Consider the following 15858-nt stretch of genomic DNA (forward strand, 5'->3'; position numbering starts at 1 on the left):
CAGCTACTGCAGATGGAATCCAGATTCCTTTCTGAGTACCACAGGCCAAATTTCCCCAGCACTGAGTGATCAGCAGCATGTCCATGATCCCCACTCAGCTTTACCAGTAATACTGATCCTGCCAAAATCCAGCCTGTCTGGAACAGCACAATGGTGGTGGAAGCAAATCTGGAAGGTATTTTATGCTTTGGGGCACTTATTACTCACTGCCTTGGCTATCAAGACCATTTCTATCCAGACACTGGTGTTATCTCTCAGTTTAAGAAATGAAGGTGATAGAGCACTGGGCTGCCCAGAGAGGTTGTGGAGTCTGCATCTCTGGAGAGATTGCAAACCTACCTGGCCATGATTCTGGGCAATCTGCTCTGGGTGACCCTGCTTTAGCAGGGGGGCTGAATTAGATGATTTCTAGAGGTCTCTCTCATCCCCCACCATTCTGTGATTCATGGGCAGGGACACCTCCCAGCAGCCCAGGCTGCTCAAGGCCTCATTCAGACTGGCCTTGAACATCTCCAGGGAATGGGCAGCCACAGCCTCCCTGGGCAACCTGTTCCAGTGTCTCACCACCCTCACTGTAAAGAATTTCTAATCTCCAGTTTAAATCCCCCCTCCTGAAGTTTCAATCCATTCCCTCTTGTCCTATCACTACAAGTTCTTGTAAAAAGTCCCTTCCCAGCTTTCCTGTGGGTCCCTTCCAGGTACTGGAGGAGTAGGAACACAAACACTGAGAAATACCCTCAACCTGCCATCCCCTGCCAAACCAAGATGAGGGACTGGCCCATTTCACATAAGACCAAAGCAAAGGCCACCCAACCCTGGGTGCCACAGACTCACCAGACTTTATTAGGTGCCGTGGCAGCAAGGCAAAATCCTCCGTATCAGGGTATTACAAGAGTGACCAAAGGCAGGCAGGGCAGAAGCCTCCAGAAACCTTAAGTAACTTTCTCAGAATTCACTTTCAACATTTGGGCTCCACAATAAGCCAACAAAAACACACAGCAACAAAACTGCATTTGAAGCCTCCGTCCTGCCAGAAGCCCTGCTGTGCCAGGGAGGAAGGCTTCTGAGTGGGGCTGTGATGGTATGAGATGTGCAGGAGATGAGATGAGCTGGCTCCAGACGTCCTGTCCTCATAGCTATGGACAGCTTGAGGCTCAGAGCCACAGGGATGGCTGCTGAGGGCAGGTTAGAAAATAAATAGAGCCCCCAGCACCATGGCCTTGATCACGTCGTCCTCTCTTCCCCGCACGCTCTGGCACTGCTGGCAGTGAACGCCGCGGCAGGCAGCAGCCTTTAAATGCAGCTTTTGTTTCCGTGTGTTCCAGGGTTTTGCAAGAGGCCAGAGGCTTGCACCCATCCAGATTTCTCTCCCCCTCAACATCTCTTTGTAAGAAAGCTGCAAACCAGCTCAGAAAGCACCATGTCTGCTCTTTTTAAGCTGTTAATTGCTTATTTGTTGTTTTGTTTTGTTTTTTTCTGAAAGGAAGTTTACTGTAAATGTTATTGTTTGCCAAGCCAATGATACTGGTGACAGAAAGCATGCAACAAAAAAGCTTAAACTGCACAAGACTTTCCCTTGGCGGGTGAGTTTTAGATTCTGGGCCCCTCTCTCTGCTGCTTTTAAATTTCCATGATGCTTCCTTTGGATGAGAAACCACGTTTTGGAAACTATTTCTTTTGGATTAGTCTTCCCAAGGCAGTCGTAAAGAATTCCCCTTCCCAGCAACATCCCTGGGCAGCTCTCTGACTGCAAGTTACCTCACATCTCATCAGTTAAAGGCTTTCTTCCCAGGGAAATGTCAGCAATTCTCCTCTCTGTGGGACAATAACGACTGTTTGATAACTCTGATGCTGCTGTACAGTCAGTTTGACAAGTGCAAGCTTGCCACTTAGCTTTGCTGGAAGAACTGGCTGCTTCAAAAAAAAAGGGGGTTGGCTCCTGCCAACCTGCTCTGCACATCCCTAAGGCTGCTGCTCTGGCTGTTTCACTGCCAAGCTCATTCATAGAAAGGAGAGAGGAAAAAGTATGTCCAATAACTAAGCAGGAGTGAGCTGAAGGGATGTGAGTTTCTGGAAGGTTGGGTTGGGTCGGGGGAGGAAGGGAGGTGTCTAGACTCAATATTACTATTGTAGGGCCTGGCATTATTTATGACATTTTCTAGGCAAGCCACACACTGAAAATAGAAACCAGGAGACATAAAGCCACTCGTAACCCCTGAGGAATGGCTTTGCAAGCTGTGTGACAGTGGAAAAGCTGAAAGTGAAAGAGTCGTTCAACTGTCCTGGACAAAACCTCAGGCAGCATGAAAAAGAAATTTGCTCTGCACATCAGAAATGAAACTCCACAGCAGAGAAACGTTGCAGGTCTGGGAGCCAAAAAAGCCAACAGATGCAGCCTCCTGGAGGGCGAAAGTTACTCCTGTGCCAACTTTAGACCTACGCCCTACTTCAGTCCTGGTCAGACCATGTCTGGAAGTGTAGCAGTACACCTCACAGTAACCATCTGCCTTGGAGTCAGGCTGCAAGGATGCAGCGAGCCAGCCAGAAATGGACAACACTGCAGAGTGGGCATGTGGCATAACACAGCTCCACTGTCGCTCCCAGAGCTGCTCCATGCGGAGCTCTTAGACACATACCAGTCTGCTGGCATCTGCAAAGGCCACACAGCTACCAATAACCTAGGAACATAATTATATGTTTTCACTTTAGGTGGATGTAAGCAAACTGGAGGTAATTTAGCCCCAAATCAGTTTTCATACATCTCCCCAGACCTGCCCGCAACAGGCAGTCGTGTCAGATTTCTCTTGCCAGTAACCTGATGCTGGCGATTCCAGACCTGGGCAGAGGGTAAATAACTTTTGCTATTACCCATGAGAGCTGTATTATCCAAGAGTTCTCATTCAAAGCCCAGAAAGAAGTGTGGCTGAGCCTAGATAGTATTTACAGACAAATGACAGCATACACACACACACACCAGAGCAGGCACAAGAACTGGGATGTACCCAAGCCCTCCATTAGCACTTAACAAATCTCTATTCTAATTAATTGTTTCAAGTTCCCTCTACTTTGCCTGATCATCCTCAACCCTGTCTTTCATGTGTCTTTCCCTGTCATGTGGAAACAGAGCTGGAAAACTTCCTTGAAAAGGAATTTGATCTATTTTGACTATTTTCCCAGCAGGCTTGGAAGCACCAGCTTCCCCTGACCAGCTTTGGTCCCCTGACTCAGGTTCTTGCCCACACCTCTGTCTTCTGGCAGAGGCACAAAGTTCTGGAAACCTTCTCCTTACACTGCCAAAACGTTCATGGGCATCACAAAGTCCTTCAACACTAGCTAGCAACAAGCTGTGCAAGCTCTGTCAGCTTGGCCTGGCAGTGTTAGTCTCACTGATGCTCCTTTTCCTTTAGGCTCCTACTTACCTTTTTGACAAGAGGCATTACTAGAAAGCAGCTCACGGTAGCAGGAGTGTCTAAACCTTTCTGTGGAGTCTTTAGAGGACACATGCCCTGCAAGCCATACACAGAAATCTTCTGGTCCTACGAAAGAGCACATAACATTTTACAGATTTCAATCATCTTCCACACTCCGCATGTTTCCATGCCTGAACGAGATCAAATCGGTTCCAAAACCGCTTGTTACTTGTGTTTTTTTGATATCCAAAGCCTGAATTTCTCTTTGTTTGCTATGGAGAGCATTTGCCCTGTCTGTGAAGAGCAAAATGTGTGGTGGGCAATATATGCACTACCCAAGAGCCACGAAAATCACCACATCCAAAAGCAGCATGTGACAACTTTGACAGCACAAGTCCCAAACACGCCAAGTTTGGCATCAGTCTCTCAATCCAAGGAAAGCTCCTGCTGCCTTGTGTATGGAATGACACTTGCTCCACACCAACACGTTTCATTTTGATCAAAAAGGTGGAAAGAAAAGGCTTTAAGATTTCTGAATCTTAATCTTCTATACTTTTTGTTATTAAAAATTAGGAATATTTGAACTTTACCTCAATTTGGGAATATAAGAAGTCAAAATATCTTATTTTCCTACAGGGAAAAAACCCTCAATACTCTTACGTAGTTCCAGCATCCATACTAGGGCAAGGTGAACTGACCAGCACAAATTATTTATTCAGCAAGAGCAGCCTATTTCACCCACTTCAAAGCACTGAACTTCAGGAACATTTCAATTTCTTTCAGCTATTTTTCATTTGGTTTGTGTCAAATGATGGTGTCAGAGCTGGCTGACATTTAGCACAGCCCTTTTGGATGGGTGGACAGGGGCTCAGGGATCAATCAGCCATGCTGTCTCATTCTTTATCTTTCTAGCTGCAGAACCCGGGGACCCATTTCCCACCAACTTCCAAATCCCTCAGGTGTCTTTCAACACCCCACCCTTAAAGGCATGGTTTCTTTCACTGCTTCTCATTATTGCTTACAGATAAGGACATTTCCCAGCTGAAACCCTGGGTATAGATATGCTACAGTCTGGAGAGTTTCACTTCAGAAAGTTGAGGTTCCCACGATGGCTTTGACCAGCAGGAGGCAAGGCTTTGATCTAGGTATCATCTGTGTAACAGGTAGAAACAATAAGCCCAGAGCCAGCAGATGCAGTCCTGCTGCCCATCTGAGCTGCCCATTGTCTCACTCACTCTCAGCCTTACTCATTTAACAGGCTCACTCTCCTCCTTTCTGCCTCTTCCAGGGAGGGCCCTCAGAGCAGGGCACTCGTGCAGGCAATGCTCACCTCAGTGGCAGCCCAGAGGGCATTCTGAAATTTTAGCTGGCAGCAGAGCTTCATTCCTGGGCAGCTCATCCTCTCCACTTCTATGACTCCTTTCTCCGGGTTCACCACCGTGTAGTTTCTGAAAGGAGCAAACAACAGTTTCCTAGAGCCAGCGCTCAGCCTGCGCACTGCTACGGGATGGCCCTCAGCACTTTGGGCCAAGCTGCAACACAACTGTCCAGATGTGGACAATACTGCAAAGTTCCACACCACTCCAAATGGTCTTTGCAAAGGAAGAGAAACACAGGTGTGCCACGGCCCTTCCTTGGGGGCCAGACATGCGTTTGCTTCTGCGAAGGTTTAAGATCAGCTCTCTGACTTTGTGCGGAGATGGATTAGGAGAATTTATGTGGCCTGCTGCTTGCATTCAGCCCTGAGACACACAGCTCCAGCTGAACAGTGGTAATTAGTAGCTTGGAGGTCTTAGCCCATCTTCCTATTAGGTTCTCAAGAGAATCTGTGCCGGTTCTCCAAGTTCCCTGCCTGACTAATTTCTGGCTTCATTATTTATTCAAGTACATAAACAGAAGAGTGTGATTATTTCCAAGCAGGAGCAAAGATCATCTTTAACCTGATAAAATAATTTGTAAATATGACTAATTAGTATTTCTGTAACTAAAGGGATTTTGTATGTTTGGGGTATGGGATAGTGTATTGGGTTCGGATGTCTGAACAATAACTGGATGTTCATAACCACATCTGTGAGTCCCAGATGTTTTAACAACTGTGGCACAAGCAATTACAAAGCCTGTAATCTGTCACATCTAAGTAATTTGTTATCCAGCAGTCTCCAGAAAGTGGATTGTCCAGTCAGGAAGCAGATTCACTGCTGTGAATATTTGGAAAACATCCATGGATTCAAAACACATCTGTGTGTCCCATGTGTTTCACCAGTTTGAGCAGGAATGGTTACACTGTCTGCACTGAACGACCATCCAGGCACCACAAATAGCAAAGCAAATTGTTGATGAACAGCTCGCGTATCTCCCCCATCAGCTTAATGGCCAGAAATAATGAACACATTAATACAAAATTCAGATCAGTTGGTGAATGCTTCCCAATAAGACTGGTGCTATAAAAATCAGTAACCTCGATAAAAATAAACCTAACTGGCCAGGGGTCATATGTGGCTGTGCAAAATACCACGTCTGAGTCACAACGTAGCAACACTTAGAGCACGGCACACATTGCACTGGCAGCACACACTCAGATGCACACACAGCTTTGGGCATGTGGCTAACTCCTGATGATTTCAACAGGATTTAAGCATGTGCTTAATTGCTCTGCAGAGCAGGGATGGAACTGCAGTCTCAATTAGGAAAGGTTTAGTGTTAAATGGCCTCATTAGGAAAGGCAGAACACGTCTGTTCTCATGTGCAAATGCTTCATCCTGTGTGTGTGAATCATTACACTGCCCTAATCTTCTCCTCATATTAACTGAAGCAGAGTTAAGCTCATTAAATGTCCTTTATAAAGCAACCGCTGTTCCCAATTAAAGGAGTTTGGGAAAACAGTGTTCATGGTATCCTTGGCATTCACCCAAACTCACTTTCACCTTTCTTGCCTCCCTCCTGGGGGCCTAAGTGAAGAGACTGAAGGATTTTTATGTAAAAAACAACAAAAGAAAGAAATTAACATGAACTGCCTCACCTAGTGTCTTCTTTCCCATCCCAGAACACCACAGTGTACTCCTGCCCTTGGGAGCAGAAGAAGGAAGACTGCTTCCCACAGGACAGCAGGTACATAAAGGTTGCAAAGGTAGGATCCTGCATCTGCCCCACCACGGAAATGGCCAGTGGACGCTGTGTGGAAAGGGAAAGAGCAAGACATGTATCACACAGGATAGCTGGGGGCCAGATGAAATAAAAGAATTCTTGTAATAATTATTTATTAAAGCTAGAGAGACAAGAAGTAGGAATAAATGCTTCTGTTGCTTTCTCAAATCTGCCCCAGATTCTCCCTAGAAATTCCACCTTCATCTTCAGAACCCCAGACGCTGCAGCCAAACCTCTTCAGGACTTCCAGTTTGGTCTGCACTTCTCTTACTCATTTTACTGATTAATTTTTCAGGTTTATGTATTTTGGAAACCGATTCACAGCACCTAGCTGTTTGTGCATCAAGCTGACCTTTGTTTGAAGGACAAACAGCTCTGAAAAGCCAACTTGCCATTAATGAAAAACATAATGCAGCTTAATCCTCTTCTTGCACTTTGAACCCTTTTCTTCCTCACAGTGCCTTTGTAACCTTGGGGGTTTGCAGACTTTGTAGTTACACTCCCAGCACAATGCTGCAGCTGCTTCTGGAAGTTATGGGCAATGCCTTGCTCTGGTGCATCAATAGCTTAACTGCCGCTGATGCCAAGAGACCTTCCTGGCACCGCAGACGGCAAAGGTCACCAATCTGTCATCATTTCATTCACAAAAGTCTAATTTAAGTCAATGGATGTTCTGGGCCATACTGTCAGGAGAGGTAAATGAGCACTGCAGTGTTCTGCTGTACTGAGAGCGGGCTGAGCCCTCCTGTGTGCAGAGGGCTGCCAGACCCCTGTAGCTAAACACTCAGGAAACACCAGGCACAAGGGCTGTCTGTACCTTTTCTGGCTTAGTGTCCCAACACTCCATCATGAGTGCCTGCATCCTATACAGCTGCACCTCTTCTGGCTGCCCAAGAACGGGACGGATCCCTTTAGAGAGCTTCTTTGCAATCTGGAGCTGGTGCTGGCCTAGCACAGGCCTCTGACCAGACAGCAGCTCATACAGGACCATGCCATACGAGAACATGTCAACCTAGAGCCAGAAACAGGGAGAAAACAATGGGCAAACCTCTCTCTCAATGGCTGCAAAGAAGAGTGAGGAAGGCCAGGGTGGGCAAGCCAGAGCTGCAGGCCATGCATGTGCGAGGGAGCTCAGCCCCGTGCATGAAGCCAGCCCCCTGGCTGTGGGCACAGCGGTCACCTTCTCATCGTAGACGATGCGGGGCCGGATCTCGGGCGCCTGGTACCCCGGTGTGCCCTCCACGCCCAGCGCACCCTCGTGGAACGACTGCCGCGAGATGCCGTAGTCAGACAGCTTGATGTTGACATGCTCCGTGACATCCAGAGACCACACCAGGATGTTATCTGACTTCAGGTCGCAGAAGATGATGTTCTTCTTATGCAGGTAGGAGAGGCCTGTGACAATCTGATAGGCTATTTTGTGTGTCAGCATGTGTCCCAGCGGCACGAAGGATGACCCTGGTGCAAAGGAGCAGCCTGTCTTCGGTTCTTGTCATTGCAACAACCACTTTGTTTTTCCTCCCTTCCTCCTTCTCTTTTAAACTCCAGCACAGTAACTAACAACCTTTTGAGACATCACTCAGTGCCACGATTTGAAGGGACGCTGTTTGTGTTACTATACATGTCTGACAGTTCTATTAGATTCCTGTTTTAAACCCTTTCACTTCTAGACCCTAAATCTTCTGGTGAAAATTAGTGCTTGATTGAAAGTTGACACAAAGCCAAGGTGCCAAGAGGGTCAGATGGCCTCAGCCTATCCTGGAATTAGTGTCATTTATTTGACAGTGACAGAAAGACAGATAATTAGGAGATAATTTAGAGTGTGGACACCCATCTGCAGGGGAAGAGCACAGCATTACCCATGCAGCACTCAAGTGAGATGCACTTCTTATTAATTTGCAGAGAAATGGAAAACCCAGGTCTCCAGTTTTTACTAGGTTCCCAAAGGTACAGTTTAAGAGCAATTCCTTGCCTCCCACTTCCCCTAGTCTGGACAAAAATCCCTTCCACAAATCAAGTGGTAATTTAAATGTTGTTGACCATTTGTCACTACCATGACTCAGACGGTGAGCTCTTCCAGGAGGGAGACCCTGATTTTACCTTTGGAGTTTTCAGACAATACAGTGGTGAGGCTGCCCAGAGGTGCCAGCTCTAGGGCAAAGCAGAGGGGGTGGATGCTGATGCCAATGAGGGAGACAATGCAGGGGTGTTGCAGCGAGTGGAGCATGCTGGCCTCCTGTCGGAACTCAGAGAAGTTCTTCATGGCATCCATGGCTCTCAGGTGTTTCAGCATGGTATCTGCAAGACACACAACCCCCTTCTCACTCTCTGGCTGAGAAATCAAACCAGAAGCTCTTTGAGAAGTGCTAATCACTAAGCAAATGCTGCAGGAGTTATGCCAACAGCAAGACTTTATGGTACATCCTCACACTGACACCTGAGACTAACAGACATTGGCTACAAGCAGGAGCTGTAAGGGTGCCTCAGGAAGCAAGCGTCCCCTTGGTCCTTTAACACCAACCACAATGTGTCTGCTACACGCTTCTGAAATGCACCACCTGGATGACTTTGGAAAACTTGTGCTGTGGCTTTTAAAGCAGGGACTCTCCAGACCCTTTGGTGGCTCTTCCTACCCTTTCTCAGCTGCACTGCCAGAAGAGGGACCCTTCACACTAATTGTCCTTCAGCCATGGGAGAACACAGGCTACTTAGGCAGGTCTTGTCTTTCCCAAGATTATTGACCTCTGGGACAGCAGCTGGTCTCCACCACAGCTCAGGGGGTCACTGTCTCCTTCCCTGACTGAAAGGAAGAGTCAGGCACTTTCCCCTTCCAGGGCCTGGTGGAAACCTGGGCTCAGCAGACAGCATGTGCAGTACAAGAGCCTGTCCCTGCCTGGAGGAGCTGGCAGGCTGAGATGGGTTTCCATTTTGCTTTCTGTAGCTGCAGGCACAGATGGAGTAAAAGATTTATTCAGAAGTGAAGCCCCACAAGTCCCCAGTGCAAACCCATGCAAATCCACACTTCTCATTTCCAAACAGCTTGGGAATAGGAGGTGAAATCTTGCCTCTCATCCCAGTCAAGAGCTCTGCCTTGGCACCCTCTGAGTCCATTCATTGACCTGCAAGAGAGAAGCTTCCTGCAGTGCCAATGACCTTCATCACTACAAGTGCTTTCGTGAAGGACTCTTTAAGATGCACCCTCTTCCTCCATGGATCACATCAATTTTGCTATACACTTCATAGCTATGTTTAAACAGGTGCTGCCAGCACTTGGGAGAGTGAAGGCTCTCTGGTCTCAGCCTGGAGCTGCAGGCTGCAGGAGCCGGTTCCCAACACCGACCCTGTGTACCCTACCTGCAGCTGAAGCAGGAGAGCCTTTGCATTTCTTAATCTGAAATCTCTTCACAGCCACTGGTTTTCCTTGGTACCGTGCCCGATATATAACGGTCCCACTTCCACCCTGGCCAAGAACGTTGTTTTCATTTTCACTGCATTCCAGTTTGCTATTTTCCAGGAAGAGTCTGCCAAAAAGAGATTGAGGCTTTTTAATTAAAAAATTGCAAAAGACATTGTAAATTCACCTTTTTAATGGGATTTCCATTTCCACAAATCCCTCATAGGCTCTTGTCTTATCAAGGCCTGGGTCACCCAAACTGCCTTGGTCATCCCAAGGTACTCTGCATTCGCACATGCTGTTCAACAGGTTTCTTGCAAGAAAAGTAACATGGGTAATAAAGCAGACAGAGGTTTTTGACACGAATCAAACAGATCTGGAAAGCACACTGGCTTTTCCAAGCAGATGACACAGGTACAGGGATTGTTCTCTTTATCTGTATTAACTATTGTTTTGCTTCATTTACCTCCTGTTCCTCTTTTCTCCGCTGAGGCAGGGCAGGATGCTTATGAACAGCCCCACGCTCTGAAACCTGATTATTCAAATCAGTTCCTAGGCTGCAATCCATCATTTCCCCACTTTTCCAGAGACTACTTTTACAGCTGTGCACACTTCAAACATCTCCATTCACCTTGCACCTGTCAAATAAATCTCTAGGAGATAGCACTGTGAGAAGGGCTGTCCTGATGAGCTGATGGGATGTCTGCCCAGTAAAAAGACCCCAAAAAAGGAACAGGGGCCAGTGGGAGCACAGAAAGCTCTGACTGCAGCCAACAGGACACAGTTTGCTCTACAGACCTCATGGCTTTGCACTGGGCACAGAAAGGTCTGAGGGAGTGTGAACCAAAAGAGACACTGGTCCCCTGTCCTGCCTGCTATCAGGAGGTCTCTTGCTCTAAACACAAAGTAATAAGGTGTATAAGGCTGGACCCACCTGGGAATGCGGTTAAGCAGCTTAAAGATTTGGCAGTGCTGCTCTAGGCAGGGAAGAGCTGTTTCAGCTCTTCAGGACTGCCACGCTTCTACAACACATCCAACAGCCCTCAGTCGAGCTGGAGCCTGGTCTCAGTGTGAATTCTCTGGTGGTGTCCATATAAATTCACTCTGCTATAGGCTCCTGAAACCTAACGATGATTTCAGTGCCAGTCCTGAGGCGCAGCAGCACTTCCTTTGGTTCTGTCACATTAAAGTCTCCACACAAAGACTCCAACTATAGAAAGCTCTGGTCAGAGTACTGGGCAATGCAGGACAGCCGTTGCTTTACAAAGGGATTTCACATTGTGTCACAGTGATCTCAAAGGACCTCCTGAAGTGATGACTTGGGTCAGCACACTGCAATTGTCTAAGCAAGTGTGCTGACCACCAGGAGAGCAGTTTAGGATGAATTGGCAGAGCAGGAATGGAAAGTGGATGAATTTGTTTCCTGTGGTCAATATGTTCCTCTAGCAGAGGTGACTTAAGAAAAAAATCCAACATGGATACACTGAGACTTAAACAAAGGCTAGCAAATAACATTACCTGGCAGGAAAATCAGTCATGAAAAGCTCTGGGACCAGCTCTTGGAGAGAAACAGGGATGTCAGCGTGGTTAGGACATGTGATGCAGTCAAGCTCGATGGCAGTCAGGACACAATCCTCCATGTTGAAGTACTGTCCGTCCTCCACCTTCCCACCACATTCATTCTCCTCTGGCTTGGAAGCTGCACAGATGTGGCAGGGCACATACTGCTCCATCAGCAATGTGCCATCGCTCTCAGTGGCTGTGAGTGCTTCAAAGCAAGCAGGCAAAGAAAGAGAAAGCAACATAACTCACACAAACTGAGAAAGAACACAGCTCCTCGTGCACTGCAATGTCTGCAGCCACTCTGGCTGAAAACAGCCACGCTCATGAGAGCAGCAGCTTACTGCAGCATGCTGACTGCAATGGGAAAGTAGGTTTGTGCCAAGCATGTACAGATAGCAGGAACAGTTCTGAGGAGACAAGACTGCTGACGTAACAGCTGCTCTGCTTTGGTCACAGGTAATGCACAGACTCATGAAGAAAATATATTCAGGACCAGCAAAAAAACAGAAGTATATGAATAAAATACTGGAGAGAACCTCCTACTTGCTGGGTGTCTTTGTATGAATTGCAGACAGGGATCAGTGCCTGTGCTAAAGAGCTTGACCATGTAGTAGAAGGATGGCAGCTGTGAGGCTGTCCAGGAACCCCAGTCATGCTGGCTTCAAGACTTTGAGCTGCCAGAGGACTTCAGGCAAAGAACAGGCATCGAATGGGAATGGCACATTGCATGCTCCAGGTGCAGGCTAGGAGTAAGCACTCGCCTGCAGCACCCAAGAAAGGAAACGTTCTCTCTCACAGGCAAGGTTTTCAGCCCCTCTGGGTGAAACGTGGATTCTATGGAGACCAAACCTTTGGGAGGTTCACACCTCTCCCACTGACTACAAAGGGATTTTTGGTGACAGGCTCCATTAAACACCAACAAGTAGGCTGCAGCCTTTGAAGTCATGACTCTGCTGAAGCTTCAGTGATTAACCTTATTATTATTTTAATCCAAAGGCAAATCTAACATGCAGAGGATGAATGTGTGAGTGCACAACCATTTCCTCCAGAAAGCCTCCAATTAAGAGATCTTGGCACTGCTTGCTAGCCAGTGTGGGACCACAAAGAACACTTCAGATTTTGTTTTGGTTTGAAACAAAGTGTATTGGGGTTGCAAAGGCCCCGCTGGATAACAGCAGGATCTGGGCTGATCAGAGGAAAAACAACTGCTGGAGTCAAGGAAGTTACCTTGGCACAGAGTCCTTGGTATCACATTCACTCATACCTCTCACATCTTGCTTTTATAAATTATAGGCTGTTAGAAACTGTGGGCAAGTGCTGATCCCAGCTGATGCCAGAATGAGTTCTGCTGTCAAGGGACAGTGCCAAGTAGTTTGGGCCAAATCCTATCCCTGCTATAAGTGCTGAAGAGTCTCCTGAACGCCTGCGGAAGGAGGCCGCTTGAACAGTGACGTTTCACCTGTGCTTGCAGTGACTGACACAACTTCTAGACCAAGGTGTGCTGGCAAATAATCTTGATCTGCCTGCAGGTTACCAGATTTCCTGAAACCTTATTGGCTTGAGACTGTCAGAGCCTGAGAGGACTTCAATTCACACACCATGTTGTGCACCTGGAGAGCTCAGTCAAAGAACCTTCTGTTAAAAAAGCATAATATTGCACAGAAAGCAGGAGTTCTCTTACCAGGAAACCACTGGTCTATCAAAGAGTTGACATGATCTGTGATGAATGCCATTGCTGAAAAGTCTCTCACTTCTGACTGGCAAATTATTTTAATTCCCCCACTTTTTTTCTTTTTCCAGTTCACATCAGAAGACTCGACACTGTTGAGGAAGCCAAAGGACAACTGTGTGAAGCTTCTGTGAAGTATCAATGTCAACAATTCTTCCTTCTCACAGGAAACCCGAGCTACTTAATAACAGATAGTGCCTAAGTAATCAAAATAAAAAGCAACCTAGCTTTGAGGATGATTTTCAGTTCAGTCTCTTATGCAAATGACTTTCAGAAGAGAAACCTTGCACAGAGGTTGGTTGCTCACGATGGGTAAATGCTACAGCAGATGAGACTCAGAGCATATTTTGGCCTAAGTGACAATGGAGATTTTGACAGAAATGCCCTTCCTGCAATTCCCTAAAAAAAAAGCTTTCATAAGAAGAGCTGAGTTCTGTACCTCCCTGAAGGGCATGGGGAGGAAAGAGCATGACCATCATAGTGGTCCAGATTTCAGGATTCCTGCAATACCTGGATCCAAGTTTTGCTTGGATGAACTCAGGAAGGTCACTGTGCCTTTCTAGTCTCCAACCATGCAACAGCACCAATGGTTCCTCCCTATCCTGCCAAGGACTGCAAGACTAAATGCTTCTGCAGATACTACAAAGATGAAAGTCTTAAGTGGCTGCCTGCTCTCAAATGTTCTTTCACAAACATGGACAGCTGGTTTTGTCCAGGCTCCAAGCCAGCAGACACTCTGCCTTGGCCAGCTTAAACCAGTTGTCCACAGTCCCTGTCACACACAGTCTGACAGCACAAAACCACCTCCACTGATCTGGATTGCTGCCACACAGTGGTGAGCTTTTAATGGAAAACTGACTGATGTAAGGAAACCTTTGCATGTGAGAACGCATGATTTTTACACTGGCAAAGAGTTCTGCTCTGAATATCATTTTCTGTTTTCAAGATTCTCTGAAATGTGGCTGCAATAACACATAAGTTTGATATATTCAGAGCTGCCAAACAATCAGTGATTCATCATTTTTGTCACCAGTTGTTACCAGATGAATTATGTCTATTAGAAGAGCCTCCTCTTCTCCTGGAGAGTGAGCACACAGTGCAAGTCAGGCCCATTCATCTTCACTCAGCTGCTGTGTTGCACACACTCAGTCAGTCCCCTGTCACACATACTGTATCATGAACCCAAATTACCTAAGATAGCCTCCATCAAAGGTAACGAACAGACCTTCCTGCCAGTAAACAGTGTGAGTCCTTTTGACTCGGAAGGTGCTGCAGCGGTTCCTTTGGCTGCCTGTGAAGCTGTAGATGGTCACCTTTTTGCCTCTCGTCTTGGCATTCTTCTTGTTCTCAAAGAGCTGAAACAAGCAGAGAACCATGAAAATCATTACATTATTGGAATGTCTCATAAAGATTTGCCTGAGCAATAAGGTAACGTTTTGGCCTTCATGGGTGCTATCATACAAGGACAACAGGCACAAACTGGAACACAGGGAGTTCCACCTAAGCACAAGGGAAAACTTCTTTACTTTGAGGGTGCTGGAGCCCTGGAGCAGGCTGCCCAGAGAGGTTGTGGAGTCTCCTTCTCTGGAGAGATTCTAAACACACTTGGACGTTGTGATCCTGTGCTGTGGGTGACCCTGCTTTAGCAGGGGGTTGGACTGGATGATCTCCAGAGGCCCCTTCCAATCATCACCATGGTGGCATCCTGCGATGTCTTTTCCCACTCAAGAGAGAGCTGTACTCAGAAATTTGCAATGGAATGAAAATACAGACAGCAGAAGCTGGGTTTGCAGCAATGGAAACATCTTGCACGCCAGTCAAAAAGGAACAATTTCAGATCAGTGAACAAAGTTAATTCTGTGACTGTGACATTTGTTAGATGAATTCTGCATTTGCCAAATCTTATAAACCTAAAGAAGAGCTGAATGTTCTAGTGAATGATTAAGTTTGCCCTCAGTGTAGAGAGTTAACTTCTCCACCTGTTTCAGTGGGAGGAAGATGGCTTTTCTCCAAGATGCTTCAAACCAGCACTTAGAGCAAAATGTATTTTTGTTTTAAAGCGGAAGACTTAATCTGCAGAACTCCACTGCAGTCACTGCTCTGATGCTTATTTGTCTGCAGACAGGTCTGATTCTGGCATCCTTTCCATTCCCTTCAATGAGGACTGGATGAAGTCCTAGCAGAAGTCCTCTAGGGTTATATAGTGCCCATGAGGATGTAAGCAAGGGGTTGCCAAGACAGCCCATTGAAACAGTTCAAGTTATTCCATGGTTTGAGAAGCCTGGAACACAGAGGACCTGGTATCACGTTTTCCATGTTCTGTACCTCAGTGAGAGAGCACAGTTTAAATGGATAGCTGTTAAGAAGATACCACAGTAGTACTAAAAATACTTGGCAGGTATTTGTTAGGGTTTCCAGCAGGACTATGTTTTCAGATACAAGCTGCCACAAAGCCAGGTCTGTAACGCCACCAAAATTCACTTTGCTTTCCAAGCCTTACGAACACTGCTTTAATGAGATGCATACCACTGGCATTAATAGGGTGCCTGCTTGCACTCATTATCCCATTAAGGCAGCAGTCCTGTAATTTTCTTCTCATTTAAAGCCATGCAGATTCA

General features: G+C 46.7%; 1 protein-coding gene across 3 annotated transcripts in view; it reads right to left on the bottom strand.

Annotated features, from left to right (window-relative positions):
- LRRK1 (leucine rich repeat kinase 1) overlaps positions 1–15858 on the bottom strand; it is an 81081-nt gene that overhangs the window by 6635 nt on the left and 58588 nt on the right. For all 3 annotated transcript variants that reach the window (XM_009899893.2, XM_054169270.1, XM_054169271.1), the window contains 10 exons: positions 14432–14595; positions 13193–13332; positions 11467–11716; positions 9909–10075; positions 8655–8852; positions 7735–8012; positions 7372–7566; positions 6430–6581; positions 4741–4858; positions 3420–3536 (listed from right to left, as the gene is read on the bottom strand). In XM_009899893.2, the coding sequence (XP_009898195.2) occupies positions 3420–3536; positions 4741–4858; positions 6430–6581; positions 7372–7566; positions 7735–8012; positions 8655–8852; positions 9909–10075; positions 11467–11716; positions 13193–13332; positions 14432–14595 (1779 nt within the window). The remainder of the gene's footprint in view (positions 1–3419; positions 3537–4740; positions 4859–6429; positions 6582–7371; positions 7567–7734; positions 8013–8654; positions 8853–9908; positions 10076–11466; positions 11717–13192; positions 13333–14431; positions 14596–15858) is intronic.

Source organism: Dryobates pubescens, chromosome 17 (genome assembly GCF_014839835.1).
Source record: "Dryobates pubescens isolate bDryPub1 chromosome 17, bDryPub1.pri, whole genome shotgun sequence".
In the NCBI taxonomy this organism is placed as follows: Eukaryota; Metazoa; Chordata; class Aves; order Piciformes; family Picidae; genus Dryobates; species Dryobates pubescens.